The sequence below is a fragment of the Dermacentor albipictus genome, chromosome 10 (genome assembly GCF_038994185.2).
Source record: "Dermacentor albipictus isolate Rhodes 1998 colony chromosome 10, USDA_Dalb.pri_finalv2, whole genome shotgun sequence".
NCBI lineage: Eukaryota > Metazoa > Arthropoda > Arachnida > Ixodida > Ixodidae > Dermacentor > Dermacentor albipictus.
In genome coordinates, this window is record NC_091830.1 from 60678611 (window position 1) to 60702815 (window position 24205).

General features: G+C 44.0%; 1 protein-coding gene across 2 annotated transcripts in view; it reads left to right on the forward strand.

Moving 5' to 3' along the window:
* The first annotated feature begins 3067 nt into the window (after positions 1-3067).
* Positions 3068-24205, forward strand: part of Mnn1 (menin 1) — a 59181-nt gene continuing 38043 nt past the window's right edge. The window contains exons 1-4 of one of the 2 annotated variants that reach the window (XM_065444496.2): positions 3068-3525; positions 13147-13296; positions 20087-20262; positions 21899-22164. In XM_065444496.2, coding sequence (XP_065300568.1) covers positions 3105-3525; positions 13147-13296; positions 20087-20262; positions 21899-22164 — 1013 coding nt within the window. In that variant the 5' untranslated portion in view covers positions 3068-3104. The remainder of the gene's footprint in view (positions 3526-13146; positions 13297-20086; positions 20263-21898; positions 22165-24205) is intronic. The other variant, XM_065444497.1, reaches the window with a different exon arrangement.

Genomic DNA, 24205 nt, shown 5'->3' on the forward strand with positions numbered 1-24205 from the left:
TAAGTTGGACGACGGCATGGGCCAGCTACCATCTATTTCATGCCCGACTCCAACCATTACACCTAGCAGAACTATATAGGCCGCCAAGACTAAATTTAGCGAAATTTGGTGTACACTATGGAAACGCACAATGCGCAGTTAGATGCGGTTGGATCAAACACAGCCTTTGTAAAAAAAAATATTATTAAAGTGTTAAAGCGTGTGATATGGCCGCTATGAGCTATGCTTCCCACTGTCCCTACATAGCTGTAGTTTACAGCAGGTTTATAATTTGTGGAAAGGTGAGGAGGGACATGGTAACTGGCAATATGCGACAAAATTTGCACCTTCCTGGTCCGGTTAGAAGCATTGCAAATAATTAACGAGCCATCGTTTTTCTTTCCCTGTTTCCAGGCGTCATAGTTCGGGGCGTTTTAGTTTCACCGACGTCCTCGGTGAACTGAACAAGACATTTTGTTTATATTTGGCGAAAATAAAGGGCGTGTTGAGAGCAATATGTAGGTAAACTTCGAAGATATGGGACTAATTATGACATTTGTAATAAATTACGCATGCAAGCTATCCGGAGCTTTATGAATGTGTTTTGCGAACAAATAATTTATCCCCATGCCCTGGATAAAATGTGAACTCAATAGATATCAAATCTAGCGGAAATTGAGTATGTGTGTGTGGGTAGGCGGTGGGGGGGGGGGGGGGGGCGGGGCGTTATAAAGCAGTAAAGCATTACATACTACACTCAGCAGTTGTAGTGATGGTTTTCAGCAGATTCGCTGAACACCCACTGTCGCAGAAGCGAGATGGCGAGTCAATTTTTGTGTGTGTGAATATTGAAAGTAATTTATGTTGATTGTACTTCGTTGTGTATACCCTCGACAACACTATTACCTCGATTAGCGATACATTTATGCAGTATTCTTAAACAGTGAGTACAATTATTTGTTGAAAGATTAAAATTCTGTGTAGAAAATGCGTTATCCGGGACCACTGTGGGGCATTGTCGTTTGTCCCTGTATCATCTTGAGATTTTATATAGTTGCAAGAGCTACATGCAAATTCAGATCATTTTTTGGGTCCCCTTGGTTCACTATATATATATATATATATATATATATATATATAGTGAACCAAGGGAACCATCACTATATATATATATATATATATATATATATATATATATATATATATATATATATATATATATATATATATATATATAATCAGCCTGGTTGCGCCCACTGCAGGGCAAAGGCCTCTCCCATACTTCTCCAACTACCCCGGTCATGTACTAATTGTGGCCATGTTGTCCCTGCAAACTTCTTTATCTCATTCACCCACCTAACTTTCTGCCGCCCCCTGCTACGCTTCCCTTCCCTTGGAATCCAGTCCGTAACCCTTAATGACCATCGGTTAATTATCTTCCCTCCTCATTACATGTCCTGCCCATGCCCATTTTCTTTTTCTTGATTTCAACTAAGATGTCATTAACTCGCGTTTGTTCCCTCACCCAATCTGCTCTTTTCTTATCCCTTAACGTTACGCCCATCATTCTTCTTTCCATATCTCGTTGCGTCGTCCTCAATTTAAGTAGCACCCATTCCGCAAGCCTCCAGGTTTCTGCCCCCTACGTGAGTACTGGTAAGAGACAGCTATTATACACTTCTCTCTCTCTCTCTCTCTCTATATATATATATATATAAATATATATATATATATATATATATATATATATATATATATATATATATAGAGAGAGAGAGAGAGAGAGAGGAGGGGTCAGATCGTCCACGCTTGAAATCTTTAATGTGTGTTTGCTTCTTGTTGGGTTACTTGGTAACAAATACCTGTTATATAGACGAAGGGCGTAACTTAAGCGCTCAATTAGGCAACCCAAGCAGCACATGTGCCGGATTGCGGCGGCATGTTTAAACGCTGCCTCAGCGTTGTACTGAAAAGTCTCGCAGCATTGAGCCCGGCCTCCAACAGTCGCACTCGGTGGCTTCAGCGGGGCGCTGTCGCCAACGTCCATCTCGTCACTGCATTCTGCCTGGCCGGCATGTCCATTTGGCGACGATGTCGTCGTTTGCACGCAGTTTCTTCTCCCTTCAAGTTTTTATTGATCGCTGCTTGACTTAGGGGCCACCGTTGGGGATCTAATTCATTCGAAGTGGCATGATTTTGCGTTCTATCTGCTGAGCGTGTTTTTCTTCCCCAGCAACCTGCATAAATTCTCGCTAGGACTTTTCCATTACTTGCGTTATCGAATTAAGCGAAAACGGGAGTCGACGGTACTCGATCGGACACGCCTAGTGACGGGTTAGAAAATCCTTAAATGTTCTTTTTTTTTCCTTTTCGGTTTTAGCACAGCTTCGGGGAGGCACGTTCCACGGGCGCCCGTGAAGATCGCCACGTGCGTGTGTTGGATAGTCAGGCTCCATTCGTTCAGAGATGTTCCAGGTGTTGTGAAAAGCACACATACCCACACTCTCAACAACAATGAGTACACGTCGGACGAACAACGCACTGCGTTCGTTACATATTTTAAAACACGTCAGCGCTCCAGACGCGGACGTAGATAAAGGCATACTGGAAAGACGAAACGCCGATATCGACATACTCTTGTTTATTTGCAATATGTGACGCGCGTGTCGGCAGGTGTGAGCAAAAGCGCTCGAAGCTGCTTTTATTTTGTAAATGGGAAAAGGGAATTCTGCCACATCAGACGGTGAACTGATTTCACAGGATAGTAGAACGCAGAACACAGTTACCCGAAACAAATGCGTCAATTTCAGTCAACAGCAGGTAATAAGACTGACGGCGATTTATTTCGTCCGTTGCTCTTTATCCTCAGTGCTCTTTAGCCTTCCAAGAACAGTCTCAAGCACACGCGTCATGCATGACGCCATAAACTCTACGCGTGACGCACTCAATGCGGCAGCTTTCTTATTTTTTTTTTCACTGCGCGAAGCGGAATGGTAAGTCGCGACGTGCGCCTCACACGGCGGCCGCTAGGGCTGCGCGAGCTAAAAAAAAGAAAAAAATTAAAATAAAAAACAATGTCCATGCGCGCGCCGCGCGCGGCGGTGCGCAGCGGACTCAAAACAAACATGGCGCTCGGTGCTGGCGTGAAGCGTCATTTTCCGATGCGCAAAGTGGACGATGTTGTCGAGTTCTTTCGAGCGCAGCTCGAGAGCGACAACGAGCCGGACCTGGCGTTGCTGTCCATCGTGATCGGGTACATCGAGAACCTGCTGACATTCCACCGCAACGTCGGCGTCGAGCCGGCGTCAGGCGGCGATCAGCGGCAGCCGTGCTTCCCCGTCGTCGAGATCGGTCCCATTGAAGCGCTGCACGCCAAGTTCGCCTGTCAGATCAAGGGATCGCTCGACCTGAGCGCCATCGAAACGGACTCTCCGGCCGGTCTGCGTGATCTCATCAAGCGAGTGTCGGACGCGATCTGGTCGTCTCTTACGAGGAGTTACTACAAGGATCGGCCTCACCTCCAGTCTCTCTACAGTTATCTCACCGGTGAGTAGTCGGTTGTGCGTTTTCCCCTCGCCTACTCGCGCGTGATCGATGGAGATTTGGCTGTTTATTTACGGTGGAGTGCCGAGCTCCTCTCTCTCCTACGCTGACGTAAGTGGGAGCACAACGGGGCCGGCGACGTTCCGGGAAAAACCCCGCGTCGCACCGTTACGTAACTCGCTGGCGGCCGCTCGTGTCGAGAGGGGAGTGCGTGCCCGCTTCTCTTCGCCTCCTTTCATTTTTTTCGACGACTGCTGGTAAAGCTTGGTGATCGATTGATTCGTGTATAGCAGCGGCCAGCAAAGCAGTGCGCGATCTTCGCTTTCGTTTTGAAAACAGATGGCGAGGGAGAAGGCGCAGGAGGGCGGGGAAGAAAAAAAAAAAAAGAAAGAAATATCGGCCGTAGGTTGGTGAGCGTTTGTGAAGATGTCGCCTCTGAGGCACGTTGGCCCAGTGGACAGACACAGTAGGCTGCAGTGGCCGGTGGCTTATTGCGTAGTTGACACCTCGACCCACGAGGCATCACGCAAGCTATAACGGCGTCTGACAGCGCGTTTCAATTCCTGTGAACGTAGCTCGATCCGTCGCCTTCCCGCGCTCATCGCAGCGCCGAGGCGGATTGTCTTCGATTTGGCCTTTCGTAAACCGCCGAAGATCATAGAAACGTCAGCGACGCGGTTTCTTGAAGCGTTTCGAAACGAAGTCAGGTATAGAAAAGAAGCGAAGTAAATAAATAAATAAACTGCTGAGGCTGTCGGTGAGCACTTGTGTGGAGCTCGCTTGCTTTTGTTCTGCAGATCGTGCCGGGTGTATTACAAGCCCCGTCACCCGCACGGCGGTTGGAATGAAACACAGCTACTTCGTAATAAATGGAGTGACATGTTGCGCGTTGTGCTTACGGCTCGGCGCTTGCTTTTGCACGCCGAAGCGGCAATTATAGTCGCTAAAGTAACAGTCCTCCGTTGTTGAGGACACTGACTTTTTTTTCGTGTTAAAATGCGCGCGAGGGCACACACAGACACTTTATTCATGCATTGAGTTTCTATCTTCAGCGCCGCGTCTTTTGCTTCTCTGCGAGCACGTGTACGCATTCCGTGGCAGTGACCGAACGCAGACATTCAAAAAATCCGCTTATTATAAAGTCAAGGAGGAATTCTTTTGTGCCGCCAGAACCGTCTGCATCCGTCGTGACAGCTCTTGAACCGCTTTGCAGCTGCGTTGCCGACAAATAGATTTATAGCCTTCGTATTGCTGGCACGGTATCACAGCAGTCCATTTACTTTTTTTTCTTCACAGCTGTTTATGTGTGTGTGTGTGTGTGTGCGCGTGTGCGCGCGCGCGCGCGTGCGTGCTTTATGCCACCACTGAGTGGTTTGATTAACCTTTAGCAACAGGCCACCGTTACTAAGTCGTAGGGCAGGTTTGTATTCACTATCTCCCTCTGTAGTGACTTATGATTGAATGTTCCTGCAAATTGAGACATTTTTCTAACACGCCGAAACCTCTTGAAATTTTTCAGTCAGGCCAGTCATCATAATTACTAGAAATTATTTGATCAAGTATGATGTGTTTTATCACGAAAAGAACCTAAGTATCAATTACAAGTAGATGTGCCAATGACTTTTTATTTTGGGGCCTTCTCAAGCAGGACAGAAGAGGGATTAGGGGCAGAGTACACCTCCTAAAATTCCATTCTACCTCATTACTCCCATATTCATTCTGTGACTTATGACCAGACATGTATTTAGCGAATTATGTGTAATCATTTGTAATCAAATTTTACAATATTTTTGCAATTCAATTACTTCTTCTACTCACACTCACATAGTAACTTTAAATAGTGACTGTGAATTAGTTACTGTAATCAATTACATTTATGGATGACGTAATTGTAAAGATGTTTTTTTTTTTCTGTAACGTGTACAAGTCTGTTTCTGACATTTGTTTTTCATGAGCAGATATACGTTTATATTCGGTTCTATGTTGGAGCCTTTTCTTCCTTATAGTCACTAGTCGGAACAGTAAAAAGTAGTAAGTTGCATGTCAAACAAGGATGCACAATGTGGCTGGAAAAGTTATTCAGGAACAAGTACTTCTTTCTTTTTTTTTTTGCTCTGAACGAGCATCTACAATAGCGTGTACCCCCCCCCCCCCCACCCCCCTGCCCCTTCTTTTTTCCAGCACCATTCACTTTGTTTCCTTTTCATTGTGTGCTAAAGCGCTTGTGTTCCTGATTTTTATCAGAGCAATATTGCTACATTTGTAGGCAATTGAGGAAGTGCTGGCGCATACAGCATAGTTGGCAAGGGCGAGGCCATGCATTAATGCTGGAGTCGGGGTCCGGACCGATTCCAGGTTCAAGCTAAATATGAAATGCCAAAAATGAAACATTTTTCGCAGACTTCATAAATGTGCATCTCTCTTGCAATTAATTGTTTATTTAGGTTGGCCTATTAGTAGCACGTAGACCACAGAAAGTAACATATGACCAGCCATATTAAATACCCGTGAATGGAAGGTACTACAATGATGAATTTGGCATCTTGTGGCGCAAGGGCCATTTATCGCCAAGAAGCGCCACGCTGTAGAAAGCCCTGTTGTTACAAAAATTAGTGGGGAAGGCATTGGTGCAGAGAACAGATCTCTTGTCATGCTTAACATTGTAGACGATAGTTTAATGTGGTACATCTAATAAATGAGTGCAGATAGTTCTCACATAGCTTGGAGAAGACGTGCATGTGAACTAGAATGAGGAAAGAAATCTCGCTGCCCGAAGGATGTGCTGTGAGCCCAGCGCAAATTGTCAGTCAGGACTGCAGTATCGAGTTTCCCAAATATTCGTCTCGTGATTTCGTAATAGTCTTTCAAACATCCATGCAGTGCTCATCAGGCATTCATCCTGAACTTTAGTGCAGTACAGTGAATTGAATGCCTGATAGCCTAGAGGTTAAACCAGCAACTAGCTATGTACATTAGGACTGATAGGTGCCTCCTTTAGAGACTGCATACCTGCTGCAATGAGCCAAGAAGCTGGTCATGGCCCCTCACCTCTTTCCTCCTCTCTACCTAGTCTACCTCTCTACCTTTCCTACTTTCTCCTCTCTAGGGTGAGATTGCGGGTTGTGGCGACTGCTGCAAACTTGAATCACATGCCCCTGCCACCAGGATTATAGCGGCGTCTGTTGCAATCCCGGAGGCAGGAATTGCAGGCTTTCAGCGATCCATTGGCCGAGTGCGCCTGCCTTGTAGTCACTTTCGCAGTGACAGGAAGTACTGTAGGCCATGAGTGCCATCTCTCTATGATTATGCTGAACTCCAGGAACCTCCACTCCAATGGCAAAACGAGTGACATGGCAAGCATCTAGTAAAGGAGGCATCTGACTAAGCCGATTTAATACCCATGCTTCCCAAGGGGAGGTTAATGCCAATAAATGCAAGTGTGTGAATAAGTGAAACCTAATAACAAATCGAATAAAGGCTTCTTACCATTAATACCAAATAATTTTCACCTCTCAGTATACCTGACATTAGAAAATTTCTGATGTTATACTGCACATTACAAATCATACTTTATTCAATGCACAAAGTGAGCATTAGGAACAACTAACCAATTTGTTTACAAACTCAGGGCTTTTCAAAGCATAAGTGAATATGTGTTATCAGATAAAGCTTAGGAAGGCAGCCTTGTTGACCTAGTTGATATCTGTGTTTACCTTCGCAACCATATCAGAAATGTGCGCCGTCTGTTGCATCTATAAATAGCACCAAAACGGAATAGAAGGTTCTCATCAAGCCATTGGCCAAGTGGGCCGGTCTTGTAGTGATTTGGCCCTTGAATCAAATGTCAGTGATATGAAAATCCAATAATTTTTTTCGAATAGTTTTGAATACCTCACATTGTCAACTACACATGATCAAGCGTGAAATCATACAAAAAATGCTAGAACTTTCATCCCATCTACAGTGGATATTACGTACTAGAGCATGTTGCATGGCTTAGACAGCCAAACTTTTTTGACTTGTGATGACCACTTGCATAAATGTTGCTTTCGGCAGTATATACTGTTTGGTGCTATTTATAGGTGCAACAGATGGTACACATTTCTGATGTGGTCACGAAAGTAGACACAGATATCAACTAGGTCAACGAGGCTGCCTTTCTAAGCTTTATCTGATAATGCATGACTGCATATGCTCTCAAAAGCCCCGAGTTTGCAAACAAATTGGTTAGTTGTCCCTAATGCTCCCTTTGTGCTTGGAATAAAGCATGATTTATAATGTGCAGTATAACGATAGAAACTTTCTAATGTCGTGAATACCAAGATGGGAAAATTGAAATGTGAGATGCTTCTGACACAATTTGCATTTGATTTCGCCTCAAAGACTACTATTTGCTCGCTCCTGTTATTAAGTGCCTAGGACCTTAAGTTTCTTAATGCCATTCTATCTGAGGTCGGCGCTATGTGCACACTTTTAATGACATCAAACATTGTGACGATGATAGCTTTAGTGATTGCAATAGGTTTGTTTCACAATCCTATATCCCACATACTCACAATATATATATATATATATATATATATATATATATATATATATATATATATATATATATATATATATATATATAAAGTAAAGAGAAATTCTTCAGGCTGCCTTTCATATGTAAAGAACTTGAGTGATGCTACAGGGTAAACAGAACAAATACCTAATTTCAACAATTTCAACCGGTGGACCTTCATCAGGGTTAATTTTTCTCGTAAACCCTGATGAAGATCAGTCAACTGGTTGAAACTGTTGAAATTAAAGGGACGCTAAGTCAAGCTAAAATGATAGATTAGTGCTAGAGAATATCCATGGCGTCAATATTATCATGAACATAGCCTTAATATAAGAGAAATCGAGGTAAATGCAGGACATGATTAGAGACTCTCCGGGGTGTTCAAGCCCTTGCCCGATGATGAAAGCACACCTCAGTTAAGTTCTGTCACTAGTACTCAACGACTCGTTGCAAAAAGCAACCTCATATTGTATTATAAGATGAAATAATATGCTACTTGTCCGTTTCCATTTCATGTTTAGAAAATACTCATCGAAATTTCCATTGACAACGATGCGGGCAGTTGAAAGGTTTCGTTTTCGCTCAACTCTGCGCTGCCCATTCTTTGGCGTTTCAATAATTTGCTGATTGCATAGCGGTGCGCTGGTTTTGCTGGCTCGCAAAATTCTCACAAATTGCAAGTAGCAGAGAATTCAACTTACATTTGATGTTGCGGGATGCCCGAACGGTCTACGCCACTTGACCAAAAAGCAGCTGCAGTGGCGAGTCCACTGCTTCGTCTTGGCTCGGTGATGCCATCTGTCGGGCGCCGTTTTACTCACTGACAACAGCAAAGGGCGATGATGGCGTATGCAACATCATCACTCCCCCGGTTGGGTGGCGGGAGATCTGAATTTTGAAAAAGGTTTTCGGACCCTTCAGATACAGCTTTTTCGTAAACTAAGTATTTTCTTGGCACGAAACAACCATTGCGATGTTTATGGAATGGTGTTTAAACAGTCCACATCGACTTAGCATTTGCCTTTAGTGTCCCTTTAAGTACTACTTGTTCTGTTTACCTTGCTGCATTCTCGAATTCCACACACACACACACACACACACACACACACACACGCACACACGCACGCACGTGCGCACGCACGCACGCACACACACACACACACACAAATGTCTCTTCACAAATGTCTCTTTCATGTACAGCTGTAACTGCTAACATTGTGAGTGAGAGTGTGCATTTGACAGCTGAGTGAGTTGTGAAACCACACTGCACACCAAATAGCATTAAGGTTTAATGCTCTTGCTGCAGTATGTGCAAATAAATCAATAAATTAATGGCGTTAAACTTTAAGGCATGAAGCAGATAATGTCAAATTGTTTGTGTCCAGCTGGCATGAGTGTAAAAACAACTATATGCTGGCAGCTAATCTTGCTTTTCTGCATATTAGCATATGAGAATCATTTCTTTTATTTATTTGTTTATTGAAGAGAAGCTTTCTTTGCGACACCTCCCGAACTCTCCTGGCCGTAGCTCGGAAAGAGACATTTAACAGATTTAAGCTGAAGAGATCAAATCAACAGAGGTCAGCAATCTGCGATAGTGACGGGACAGGAGAAATGAAAACTGAGACGTCTCAAAAGCTGCTAACAGAAATAAACGTACTGCAAAAGGTCTGTGTTGCGCACAAACAACAGTTTGAAGAACATTCCAGGGGTAAAATGTCCACGAGCACAAACAAAAATATCAAAGGCGGTCAAGAAACAAAGCCATCGTGGCCACGGAAATGGTGCGAAATACGCAGGTCTGACTAATATTACAGCAGAGGCTTGATTGTTTCTAATTACCACAAAGTGTGTTGGCCAACGCCGAAGAAACTCTTCTGGCTGGAAGGCCACAAGTTTGCTGTTCAAATGTATACATACATACATACATACATATATATATATATATATATATATATATATATATATATATATATATATATATATATATATATATATATATATATATATATATATATATATATAAAATCTGTTAATAGAATGGCAAATTATACGTATGAACTCTTTCCATGCCACCAGAAATGTGCTCATTTTCGATGCTTTTATGTGTTAACATTTTATTTAGAGACGTAGTAGTTGCAATGTATACTGCGACACATATAATTATAGCCTGATCACTGGCGTTTTGAATAGATTTAAAGCAGTAACAATTGCTCAGACAGTTCTTGTGAATTGTTATATAAGGAAGTTCAAAGAAGCACATCAAGGAACATGAAGGAATAATAATTTGCTATTTTTAGTATAAGTACTGAAAGTAAAAAAATCTCAGATATACAAAATATGTGCCTGGCTCCTAGTCGGCAACTTTTGAAACTCAGATCACGAAAAAAAAATTTATCACACACATTTGTTCGCATAAATACTAGCCGTAGTGTTGCCTGTGCTACGTGGGGAAGCAGTAGCATTGCAAACGTGAAGACGAGCAAGTTCCTATTCTATAGGGAGCATTTGTTTTTACTCATTGTAGTAGACAACTGGTTTGTCTTTTACTGCATTCTTTAAGCTCTCGATGCAGCAGTTGTTGGATCAGAGAGCACGCGTAATCCTTCTCGCATGCAATTATTGCGTTCGATCAGCTTTTCCGTGCGAGCAAGGTGAGCTAGTGTTTGTCAACTGGTGCTGAAGCTGCCACATGCTTTGTACAGTTCCTGTACAGTGCCGTGCAGTAATGAACAAAGGCACTTGCACATTCGGCGTTCAAAATGTAATATTAATAACAGACTTTGGTCAAGCTTTGGTGCAAGGTCGGTCTGAAATTGACTATGTGCTTTTATGTAAGTGAAAACCCCACGTGACGAGTAGGATCGCTTGTAATGTTTTGTACATGTGCTGTCGAAATGCTCACGGACAAAAGCAACCCTCGGTGGGTAAAATAAAGATGCACTTGATAATAGTCAGAACACAATTATCAAAGTAACAGGCACACATAAGCAAGTACCGTTATTTGATACGTTGTTGGAATGACCTAGACGTCGGATCAGGAAATCGGACAACCTGACAGAAGCTTCTTTGTCTTCAGTGCTGCTGTCATTTAAAAATTATGTTGCCTAGTCAACCAAAACGCAAATTTCGCTTTGTTAGCTTGGGGAAGTGCTAAGAGCACTGGAGGCTAGTTTCGATGATACCTGCAGTCAAAGTTTTATGTTTCTAGACTCCACAATCTGTGCCGAAAATTGTCAGATATGACAAATTGTTAAAGTTCAGTCGTCATTTCAGATGGTGCATGGCATTGTTGGTAGAAGAATTCCAGTGAAACTGCTTAATGCATCGAAAAACTGTCAATCAAATTGATGAATTTCTGTAGATGTAACAAGAGTGAATGGATTCTTTGATTGACTTTGTTGAGTTTATTTTCTTTGATTTAACGTCTCAGTATTTTGTCACTGGGTTTTTGACCGCTCCTCTAGAATGGGCATGTCTCACTTCGTACGATTCCTACCTAAAACATGAAAATGAAATGTCGGCTCACAGATACCTCTAGATATACTGATCTGTTAATAAAATGGGTAATTATATTACATGAATTCTTTGATTTACTTTACTTTCTTTGGCTTAGCCATTCGGTATTTGCCATGGGGGTGTACCCATTCTTGGTCAATCCTCCATCATGGGTATGTCCTACTTCTACAAGAGGTACAGAATCCCTATATGTTGCTTGATACGTGTCATGCTTTTTTGTGAAATCAACCAATTAATCAATCAATTAATCAATCAATCAGTCAATTTATTTATTTCAGCATCAAAGACGCTTGGAAGGTACAGGCTAAAAACCATCAGGCTAATAGCCTGTACCTGTCAGACCCCGTCAAGCCTGACGGCTTGACGGCGTCTGCGCCCTTGAGCATTGGCAAATGAGGCACATGATAAATACTGCACTCGAACAGAATAAACTGAAAAGTGTACAGAATCCAGGTGTATTAATTGAAAGGTCCTAAATCAGTTTCTAATGTCATAAATACCAGCAAAGAAAAGGAAAGCACAATAACAAGTCATTGTGCAAAAAGATGCTAGTACACAGAAACAGGTTCACATGAATACGTGAATACAACATGAAATTTCATGGGTTCTTGCCAAGGGAAAATGTTTAGAAAAAAGGAGCTTCACAGAAAAGCACATAACATGAATAAGTGTGTTATTGTATAACGTGTGGAACTCTGAATTATTAAGCAGCACAGGTATCTGATATTTTAACATTTGAGTGCCGTAGTTTGTATTCTAGGCACCTTTCAGAGCTCACGTATCCTCAGTGTACGGGCATGCTTAGTCAGGCTTAGTCGAGACATTTCAGTAAGAAATGAATCGTTATTTTGCAATTCCAATTTACAGCATTCATTTAGCATTGAATGGCAAAGTTCATTTACCGTTTATGCATTTAGAGCCTGAAAGATCGTTTCTGTGTGTGGTCGTTTGCAGCATTAACGATGTTGCGAAGGGCATTCTCTTGAATTTTCTGTTGTCTGAAATACACTTGTTTTCGCCAAATTGTATGCATCTCTGTTGCTTGTGAAGCACTTAATTAACTGCTTTACTTAAGCACAGATTCCAACATGTGCATTGAATAAGCACGAGTTTTTAATTTATTTGTTATACATACTTACGTTGCCTATAAAGCATTATTGGAGGGTTTAGTTGCAACATAAAATTGCCATATTATTTACATAGTAATACAAACCACAATATAAACATCAAATAAACACTCAACCTTCTTAAACAAAATGAAATATATGATCACTCCTAAAAGGAAACATTTGTTGCATAGAGATTTGTTTGCTACAAGTAACAGCAAATGGTGCACAGTCAGGAAAAATGGAGTTCTGAACCTGAAAACAAAGCTTGTGAATTTTTTAAATTAAGCGTCCATATCTCACATAATGAGCAGTTTTCTTTTTGTTTTCACCAAACTTTCGTTTTTTTTTCTTCAACTGTATTTCTTAAATCTTAAAGCTAGCTGGTAGTTTTGGCATTACTAAGCACTGCGTCTAAATGAACACTGGATCCTGCAGGAAACAAGCTGGACTGCTTTGGTGTGGCCTTTGCTGTAGTAGCTGCTTGCCAGGCAATGGGGTTCCCGGATGTCCACCTGGCCCTGTCGGAGGACCACGCATGGGTCATATTTGAAGAGCGTGAAGAGACAGCTGAGGTCACCTGGCACGGTATGTGTCTTAAGCCGCTTCTAACAAGTCCTGAAGAAGCTGTCACTGTACCCTCCATTTAATACCTAGCAGAAAAGGTTGCAGAAGCTGCACAGGTGGTGTGGTCATCCCTGCACTTCACAGTGAAGTTGTTTCCTAATCTGCTGCGCTTTCTAGGGAATAGTTACCCCATATGTTGCAACTAAAACTCGTGGACGTAAAATTGCGCAACACGAAAGTGAAATACTACATTTTCATCAAAAGCGGTATGCTGTGGCCACTGTTCATAGAAACATGTCAGTCTGCTCATTTGGGGGTGAGTGGGTTTCGTGTAGTTATTACATGATAATTTATTTTTTGTAATTGTTAGATGGTACTAGCCTCAAAAAAAATTTCACCGTCTGTCATTGTAGCGATGTAACTATGACACCAACTCCCATGATCACTTGCATCACATATGGGGAGGCCGAATACCAGGGCACCTGAGAGTTATGCGTCCCCAGTGCTAAAAAAAAAAAAAAGTTCTCTGTGCCTCTCACAAACACAGAGACAAGTCTCAGATGTGCATTTTCATCAGTAAACAACCCGCCACGGTCGTACATACAAAGTCATGACAGGTTGGAAGAAAAGCAACGAGCAGGCATGGATGCTAAGAGGACCTGTTGTACAAATACATGCATAAAGCATAAAGAATTGTTGTAGTGGCAAGTAGAGTGCACAAAGATGTGTGAGCCAGGATAGGGTGCCAGGACAGTGCAGGTATTTAGCATGGGGTGCTAAGCGAAATTGGGCGCATTTATGAGTGGACTGCACGTTCGAAACGTGACGTGGTCCTGCGTGCTATGCTTCAGATGTGTGCCACCAAGAGGAAAGGGCAACTGAGTCAATGTCGTAAAAAGGAAGTCAGGCTTTGTGCACATGCTAGGAGGTACACAATGAGTGAGAGTGACCTTCTGGCAAGTCACTGCACCAGTGTGATTGCATGTCACTGCACCAGTGTGACAAGTAAGAGCAAACTTACAAAATTTATGGGAGAATGAATAAGAAATGGTATCTGGTGAATGAATACCATCCATGTTTTAAGGGGCTCTGCAATTTTTGTTGAGCATGGTAAGAAAATGTTCATGATCTGTCGACAATGCTGTCAGACCATGCAAGCCAGATATTGGAAAGTTTAGCTTGTATGCAAACTTCTTACCGTTTACTGATTACTAGATTATCAAAGCAATGGATGGCAGTAGCAAGGCTGGTGGCAACATCTTGTGACACCGGCTACAATGTCCAACTACAATGAGCCAGAAAAAAATTTGTGTAACGTCAGTGTTATCATCAAAGGGAAATCATCAATGGACCGCTCGTCAGCACGTATGTCACTGCAAACGCTTTACTCCAGGAGTTAAGTAGAATCATCATCATCATCATCTGCCTGGTTACGCCCACTGCAGGGCAAAGGCCTCTCCCATACTTCTCCAACTACCCCGGTCATGTACTAATTGTGGCCATGTTGTCCCTGCAAACTTCTTAATCTCATCCGCCCACCTAACTTTCTGCCGCCCCCTGCTACGCTTCCCTTCCCGTGGTTAAGTGGAATATCATAAGTCAATGCAGTATTATCTCTGTGTGTGCTTTCTGGTTGAACTCTGTGCCAGAAGATGTCACTACCAGTGTTGCACGCGAATGCATACCTATCTGGTAACCTAGTATTCCACAAGGGCCAAAACTGCGGACACTAAGACAGAAACTCAAACAGTCAAGTTAATACTCTCTATTCCCCTACATGCAGCAGGGAGCCCACAATCCCACATAAAAAATGGCTTGATCTCTGCCACGGCTTTTGAGGACTCCTCTATTATGCCTTGTCTCTGATGTCATAGACACACGTGACAGCCCACAGACAACCATCATTGGACAATTGTTCGTGACCACAAGCTACTCCAGTGTTAAAATGCGTGCATACGTGTACACCTCTCCAGTCTTCCACCAAATGGGGATGCACTGGTTGTCAGAGCGGACAGACTGTACTGTCGCCGCTCTTTTGTCACCCTCCGGCACCTCTGTCACACACCGACCTTCTGAGGTTAGGTTGCCATAAGTGTACTGCAGAAAGAATAAAAATTGTGACAGAAACGATCGAAGATGATTGTTAATGTCAATGATAGCTTTCTTTTTTTTGGGATTTGCTGCATATCCCCATGCCATCGGTGAATCACGAAACCTTGTGCGCACATCAGCAGGAACATCAAGTGGCACTCCTGCTGCCAACCACAATGCCTAATGATACCACGACTCGGTATATCAGCATCCCAGTTGAAACTTCGTATCAGTCCCCACTGTCCCTAGTATCCCTGCTACAAGTTCTTTGCAATGGCTGTCAACCAAGACTGCTCTTGACTGCTCATGTCTGTTGTGGACCGGGCGTTTGCAGCTGGCGGGCATCGTCCTCACCTCCCCCTTCCCTTGTGCGTGACGTCACCCGTGCACGTGTCAATAAATCAGGTGCCCTGCTTTCCTCTTCCTTTACACCTGTGCTTTCTCTCTCCACTGTTTAAGTCCAAACCCGATAAGAGTGATCTTGTGCTGCAGTGATGAGGGATGGCTACAAGTGACGAAACAGGCCGTAGCGCGAACGGATTGTTCATTCTCGTTGCTCAATCGCACAGTTATGGGAATCAAAAATTTATCGCTAGTCGCGTGCAAGTGTTAGGAGCAACTAGTCAATTGCACGAATCCATAACAAGATGTACAACAGTGATACTACTGCTTGTCTTGTGAAACAAGCAAATGACTGAGTTTTGATACCTGCAAGGATAAAAGCACATACTGCACTACCTTCAGAAATACATTATGCTGCTGTGTACAGCAAAACCAATCAACTTAGATTATTAGAGCATGCATCACGACAGTTCCTGTGTGTATTCGCTGCCCTCATGCCGGCAACACTGTGGGGATGTCGCTCAACGTCGTCGCTTGGGTGGGGTTCGACTCGTAGGCGACGAGTGGACGTGACAGCCATCTCCGTCGCATTGCTTGTTACCGTCGTGCGCAAGATCGCTTGCATGGAGTTTGTACCTTGTTCTCCTCCCATTTGTTTATTGTTTGAGGTTGGCCGATATCCATCCAAAGTGGGCCGTTAGTTTAACTGTATGAAGCGGGCAATAGGCAGGGCATCGTTGTCAGGGCTGCCCCTACTACAAGAAACTGTGTCAAGCAGAGGTATTGGGAAAGTAAACATTGTACTTTCTGTATCTGCATTATTATTAGGGGCTTCTCAAAATTTTTTTTCGGAAATATGTTCATTGAAAGGCATCGCACTCGCTCCAGTGTGTTCTGTGTGTTCTCACTTTCAAAGAAAAAGGTGTTATGGAGCCCCAATAAAGCCATAGTACAGTCAGCTATCGACTATTCGGACGCCAATAATTTGAGTATGCTTGATTATTCAGACAGCCACACTGCCCTGCCACTAGCCCAACAGACTTGATATATAAGGATGACTGAAGTTTCGTGCACCTTGTAGTGCATCGTGCGATAATTTGGACTCCGACTGCATGACCATGTGCTAATATGGCCCACCGTCCAGTAGAAATTGCGATATTTTAACGTGACAGTGTTAAGGAGCTCGTGTCGCAGAAAAGCCAGTGTCGTCGGCGGCGTTGGCTGTGAGCGAAAAATTCTGGAAGGCAATTCATAAATAAAAACAACTTGCAAGATGGGCTGGGTGGGAATCAAACCAGGGTCTCCAGAGTGTGAGACGGAGACGCTACCACTCATCCATGAGTTCGATGGTTCAAAGTGGGACAAAAGCGCCTCTAGGGAATGCAATGTTGCCTTAGAAACATGCCATAGAAAGTTATACTGCAGTGTATATTAGTAATTATGAGCTTGTAAATTACAGAAGTCGCAGTTAAACGAGTAGTGAAGTACATTTCCGCTACATTTCTTCTGCGCTTGGCGCACACGCAGAGCCATCTTGCGGCAAACACAAGACCCCCTCCTCGCAATGTACGGCGCTGCCCCGACAGGTGGCGCGCCACTCGCCCGCTTCTCCCCTTTATCTCGTCAAGAGCATGCTGAGTGAATGAGTGGGCGGTGCGAATGGTGTGTGATAACACTATCACGTTCCACTCTTGAAGGCAAAGCTTAAGCGTCCTCCATTTTTTTTTTTTTGTTTGAGACATCGCTGGCATGGCTGTCAGCCTTGTTGCTGGTGCTCCACGAAACTGAAACTAGTGAAGCCTGCTACATCTAGTATTTGCTGAAAAGAATTCGATGCATGCATTGACTTTACTTTAGTCTATCTGTAGCAACAGCATGACAGTATTTTCATTTTCGTGACGATACTACACTTGGCTAGCACTGGACGCTTTGGCGAGCAGCAGTGTTTCCACACAGTGATAAGATAGTGTCTTTGGTGCTCCGCTAAGAATGACGTTGCTCATGGATGCTGACACATCTTGAGCTATAGTCACCAAAAGATAACGTGCTTTGTACTGTGCCAAGAATGCTGCTGCTTCTAATATTGACGTGTCTTGAGCAATGGTCACGCGAAATCGGAGGTATCTCGAAAGTGACGATTCGAGAATACAGCACATCTTCTTTGGCTACTTGTGGAATTAAGTCACTTATCTTCAGTGAGTTGTCACTTCTCAGAGTCTGCGGCTCCCATTAGTGTTGCATGTCGCTTGTTTTGTTTGCTATCACCGACTGATAATCAATACTCGATGAGGACCGCCAAAACGTTAGAATAATCGGGAGTCCTAAATAATAGATTCGGCCATAACTAAGTGACTGTATTCCACAAGTGCCCAAACAACGGTGTGCCTTATTCTCTTGAATCGTCACTTTCGGAGACACCTTGAACTTCGCATGACTAGTGCGAGATGCATTGGTGTCTGTGAGCGATGAAATTCATGGCATACTTGCGCAAGATGCATAAATGTCAAAGAGCGACGTTACTCTTGGGCCAAGCATACTTTCTTGTCACGATGCAGAAACGCCGCTGCCCATTGACATGTCGAGTGCTAGTCTCGCGAAATGTCACGGAAATGAAAGTATCTTTTGAAGTGACTGTCCAAGAATATGGCCCAAGTTTGTCCATGCATGTGGCTGGGTGTACTATGCTTCCTCTTGGCCTAGACACTCTGTGGCTGGGATTTTCTAGCCATGCCTGTTATACTATTTCTTTTCATACTTTGTCAGTGGTCATAGCAACGCTCAGCATGTGTTACCAATGAGATCAGCCGGCCATGAACAAAGGATTATAAGAGTTGCATAGAATTGAGTGAAAATCAACGCTACAAAATTGCAGCCTATATCTTGACCCTTGTGATGTTGTCGCTACAGATGGACGAGCGTACAATCAATGCATGCACTGAATTTTCATCGGCGACTATTAGATCGGCTGGGCTTCACTAGTTTTGGTTCCATGGAATGCCAGTACATGGCCGACCACCACGCTGTTGATGCCTCAAAACAAAAGTATTGCTATTTTGCTTGACACTGTGACAATATTGGCACATGGCTATGCTGTCGGAGTCCTAATTGTTGCACGACATGCTGTAATGTGTTCAAAATTTTGGTTAGGTATCTATGGTCGGTCACTGTGGGGCTAGTGACGGCACGTGGGGCTGTCCGAATAGTCAAGCATGTCTGAATAATCGGTTGTTGACTGTACACAAAGTAATGCGATGTCAGATTCCAACAAAACAAAAACAGAAAGGCTCAAGACAAGTTCCCATTAACGAAAACAAAACAAAGATCAAATGATCAACTGCAGCCACAAAAGTTCACTGTGTTGTGATAAAAAGCATTTGTGCAAGAACCATCGAAGTTTTCAATAGAATAAGCGCCAAAAAATGACAGCACACAAGAAGAAAACCAGACAGGACAAGGCGCTTGTCGCGCCTTGTCCCGTCTGGTTTTCTTCTTGTGTGCTGTCATTTTTTGGCGCTTATTCTATCGAAAGCTATGCACCAACTAGCCCCAGAACATGTTTTAACCATGGAAGTTGGTTGTCAAAGCAAGTGAATAGCTTTCTGAATGCGCTTAGTTACCTGCGAAAGTCATTGGTGATTCCTTTTTTTCTTTTTCCTTGGCTGTCATGGCAGCCTCCCATTACCACGGAGCCTCGCGTCGCTTTTCCAGCTTCTGTTCCTTTACCGCCATAGTCATCGCGCCAGCACGCTGGGATGCTGCTTCGCCGAACCACGACAGTCACCAACCTCTTTTGTGACGTCACAGCCTCTCCTTGGCCTTATAACATTTAATTTGGTTCCATATCTCGACTACTGCTAAACCTTTCTCGAAACTTCTTCTAGTAGAATGCTCTCTGAAGGGCAGTTTCTATAATAGCCCAAATTTCCGGTGCATGGTGATGCACCTTTTTATGGCAGTAGCATCGGTGACTATGTTTAAATTGCCTGTGTGACACCAGTATTGGTTTTGCATTACAACAACCAGCACTTGAAAAACAATACCCTTAAATGCCACATTAAATTCTGAAATGTTGGCGAGAAAGATAAACATGTGGTTTCATTTATTCGCTGTCTTCGAATTAGCGAAAGAAAAAAAAAAGTTCTTGTGGCAGGAAGGAGCAAAATGTGCCTTATTCATGGCGGTGCCGACTTTGGGATCATAAACGGCTTGCCAAGTAGTCCTTTTGATTGGATGCATTGACTTCGTGTGATTTTCATTGGATTGCAGATTACCCTCCTCTGAGATCGCTCACAGCAGGACGAGGAAGCGTTTCGTGCTTAAAGGCACTGCCGCATGAGTGTGGTCCCGCAACTGGAAAAGGATGCATGTCCTTGTGCAGGCAAAGGCAACGAGGACAGGCGAGGCCAGCCCATACCGCAGGACAAGAGCTGGTTGTACCTCAATGGCCACGCCATTCCGTGCACGCGGGCGACCGAGGTGGCTGCGCTCGTCTCCGCCATCAACCCCACCATCACGCCCACCACAGACAGCACCGAGCTTGTCAACCTCCAACAGGTGAAAAATGAAGTGCGAACAAGTATGCAGATTGAGAAACATTGCTTTTTTTCCGTGTTTGACACTCTCATATTCCGGCTTCGATACTTATTTTGTCGTCCACATTGTCTTTGCTGGCTGAATGTATAGCGGTGGGAAATAAACTCTCTTTAGTTATATAAACTGTAAGATAGGCTTTGCTTTATGCTTTCCTGTTCGTTTGTACACAATTGTACATAGTTTTCAAGCATGTCGAGAGTAGTATGCTGCTTGGGCCCTCATGTCTTGTTTCATGCTTACTATCACAATGGCTCATTGGTTTTGATTAGCACTATTCCATGGTGTTTATTTCTGCCCCCTGCAGCCACTCACTGATGAGTGGAATGCAAAAATGATCTTGTACCGAGCCTTGAGCTCATATCAAAGGGGACACTAAAGGAGGACTATTATGTTAAGCTATATTAGTAGATTATGCTTTTGCAAAAACAAAATGGCCACTCTTGCCACCAGAGGAAGCTTGGTAAGCTAGAGAAAAACACGAAAATAAAAGGAGGGTGGCAACACCACTCTACGATTCCGGCACCAGCTTTGATACTGTCTGCTCAGAACTAGTTCACTGCCTTATAAGTAAAAGACAAAAGGATTACGTTGCTTCGAAAAGAACAAAAGACTCCACAAGTTCTGGCAACTTTTTCTGTGAAAAAGCAGCCATAGTATAAGAAAATACTTTGAAATATTGACATCACAGTGTCATAATGGTGCTCAGTTTGCCGCAAACTATTGAAAAAATGGTTAACCTATTTATGCTGTACGAATGAGAACAATGTTTTGAAAGAATAGTACTTCAATAGTCTATACTGATTTACCTGCCACAGTTGCTGCTTTATGTTGGGCATGAAATGCAACAACGCTTGTTTGCCAAGATTTATGTGCGCGTTAAAGAACCCCAGGTTGTCAATTATACTGGAGCCCCCTCGTTACAGTGTATTTTATATAGCCCCAGAGTGGCTTTGGGTTGTTGAACCCCATGAATGGAACCGTCGATCTAAACTGATTTGATGTTGCTTTTGGACTCCCTGCGGGTGTCACAATTGACCCGAAACCTATCACTCACTGCATCTCTTAATGCGCTTCGTGCTGCTTTGGGGCATTGAATCGTGCATCGAGTCACTAATCCATACCTGCCAACTCTCCAGAATATTTTGCAAGTTTTACTAATTTGGGCTCTTTCAACAATTTCGCAGATGTTGTGTCGTTTTATGAAAAATTCTGTTCACAAAGCTTGCGGCTTGTGAACTATTCCCGATGGTGAAAAGACGCCGGAGGGGCACTCGCTTTGAGCAAGTTTCTTGTCTATCGAGCAGCCAAGTTCTTGTGACTTGCAAAATCAGCAGGAGGAGCAATATCGCAGAGATTCCCTGTGATTTATGAACTACTTGTTACGTGTGTGTCTGTGGCAATCCAGACTTGTTGTGGCTTGGGTGCTTAGTCTGAGTCAAAGTCAATGGATGTGTGCTCAAGGCAGAACTTAAAAAGCAAAAAAAAATTGTGCCATTCCCCCTCCTCCTTGGTCCTCTGGTGTTGTGTTGTGGGATTGTGCCAAACTTAATGTTGGCAGTTTGGTGCGTACAATAACCCGTTTCTGGCATTTCTGCAGCAACTGCTATGGCTCCTGTACGACAAGGGCCACCTCCGGAATTACCCGATGGCGCTGGGGAACCTCGGCGAGCTGGAAGGTCTGTTTCCAACGCCGGGTCGGCCCCCGCCACAGGACCTGTTTGCAGAAGCTGTTCATGCGTCGCGCACATACTACCAGGACCATCATGTTTACCCCTACACCTATCTGGGCGGCTTCCTGTTCCGCAGCGGGCGCCTCAAAGAGGCGTTGCGTGCATGGGCAGATGCTGCTGATGTTATTCGAAAGTGAGTCGTCGCCCGCTGTTTCAGTTTGTCACCTTGGCAGATGCAACACTTACCGTATTTACTCGCATAATGATCGCACTTTTTTGTCAGAAAAAATTGACGCAAATTCAGGGGTGCGATCATTACGCGAGTTAAATTTCCCGCGAAAAAAAAATTTTTTTTTTCGTCCCGCGTTTGCTGCGGGATGCGAGTGCGGGACACCAAAACAAAAATGGCGGCCGGCGTAGCAAGCCGAACGCGCCGAACGCGATCTTTTTTTTTTTTCTTCTTCTCGTGAGTACATTACGTGCATTGAAACAGTTTCTTCCGTGTCAGTGATGAATAATATTGTTACGTCCAAGCGCGTCAAAGGGACGCGGGGATCAAGAAGAGAGGGGAAGAGGAGAATGAAGACTGTGCAGCGGCCATTCCTGTTGTTCGTGATTCTCGTACCAGACGAGCGCAGTGTCGGTAAGGGAAAATACAACATTGGACAACTGTGCGGTCGAGTTCCAACCGTTAGACCGGCTCACCCTTCGGTAGTTCGTGAGCCACTCGTCGACATCTTCTCCGGCTTTTCCTCCGAAAGTGAGTGGCACGCGGTAGTATTGCCACGGAACACCAGGTGCTGGCCTAGAAGCCGCGTCAGATCCTTCGGGAGTCTGGCAGGCGTATTCAGGCATGTCAGGTGAGGGTGGCGGAAGTCCGGCAAGTCGACGGCTTCGGCGAAGTTGTAGCAGCGTAGGCTCCGTGGTTACGAGGTGTACCCCGCACCGTCCACCAATTTGTTACAAGCACGGGGAAAAGGGGTTTATTGAGGCGTGCGAGAGCAGGAACGGCAGGCCACGAACAACAGGAATGGCCGCTGCACAGTCTTCATTCTCCTCTTCCCCTCTCTTCTTGATCCCCGCGTCCCTTTGACGCGCTTGGACGTAACAATATCGTTAATGTCGGCAAGTTTGCGGCAATAACGTAGCTATGTCCACTTTGAGGGGACAGAAACAAATGGGCGCGCTTAGCTGCCAGTGAAGAAACGCATGGCCGGCGTGCTGCGGAAACTGCGGCATCTGTTTTCACTACTACCCTAACACGGCACGTTTCCGCTAAGGGTGGGCGAATATCTTAGCTGTGTTACAAGCGTCGGCGTATGAATAGGGTACACTTTTAACGTATCAGTGTAAACGTGGCTACTGTCATTGCCGCGCGCGATTTGTTGCGTGCTCACGAGTGCAGATGAAAAGAATCGAAAGGCGCCTTTTTTGCTTTTGTTGACTTCAACCATTATAAAGCCTACCCATAATAAAGGCAAGTTTGGTTGTACATCTTTTTGCCATGGAAGTGCGGAAAGTGATGAAAGTAATAAAATGAGGCATCTACTTAAGCATGTTTGGTGCGTGCAGACAAGTCGTTCGCGTAGCATTCGACAGATGGTAAGCGCGATCATTATAAGCTAGACTTGGCACACGACATATCGCTGCGGCAAGTTCAGGGTGCGATCATTACACGGGAAATAAAAAAAATCGAATTTTGACGACAAAATTCAGGGGTGCGATCATTACGCGAGTGCGATCATTATGCGAGTAAATACGGTATTTCTCTTTGTGTGGATTACTTGAACAGGCAGGTGTTATATCTGGAGGCTCATTTGATATGTAACGAAGTTAGGCTAATTGTCTGTAATGAAGTTAGGTGAATTATCCGATTCATCTCTTTAGAGCATCAAAGGAGAAATTGGTACACATCTGGAATTGCTGCCACAAAGAAACACAAAGTCTGGCAGTCAGCAACTGTCGTTGACTGTCGTCTGGCTGTGATCAGGGATGCTGGATCCACCCGTGGATCGATTAGGTTTCGCTGCTTTTGGTTTCAAGGAAGCACCATATCCAAACAGAAACATCAATTCTCTCTATTTTCTCATTTCAGTGGCCGAATTAGCATGTGGTTGTGCATGCATAGTCTTATAGCCATAGGCATTGTCATAGGCATAGTCGTCCTTATACATTACGTCTATAGAGCCAGTAGTAGTGCCACAAAGGTTTCCGAATAATTGAGCATGTCTGAG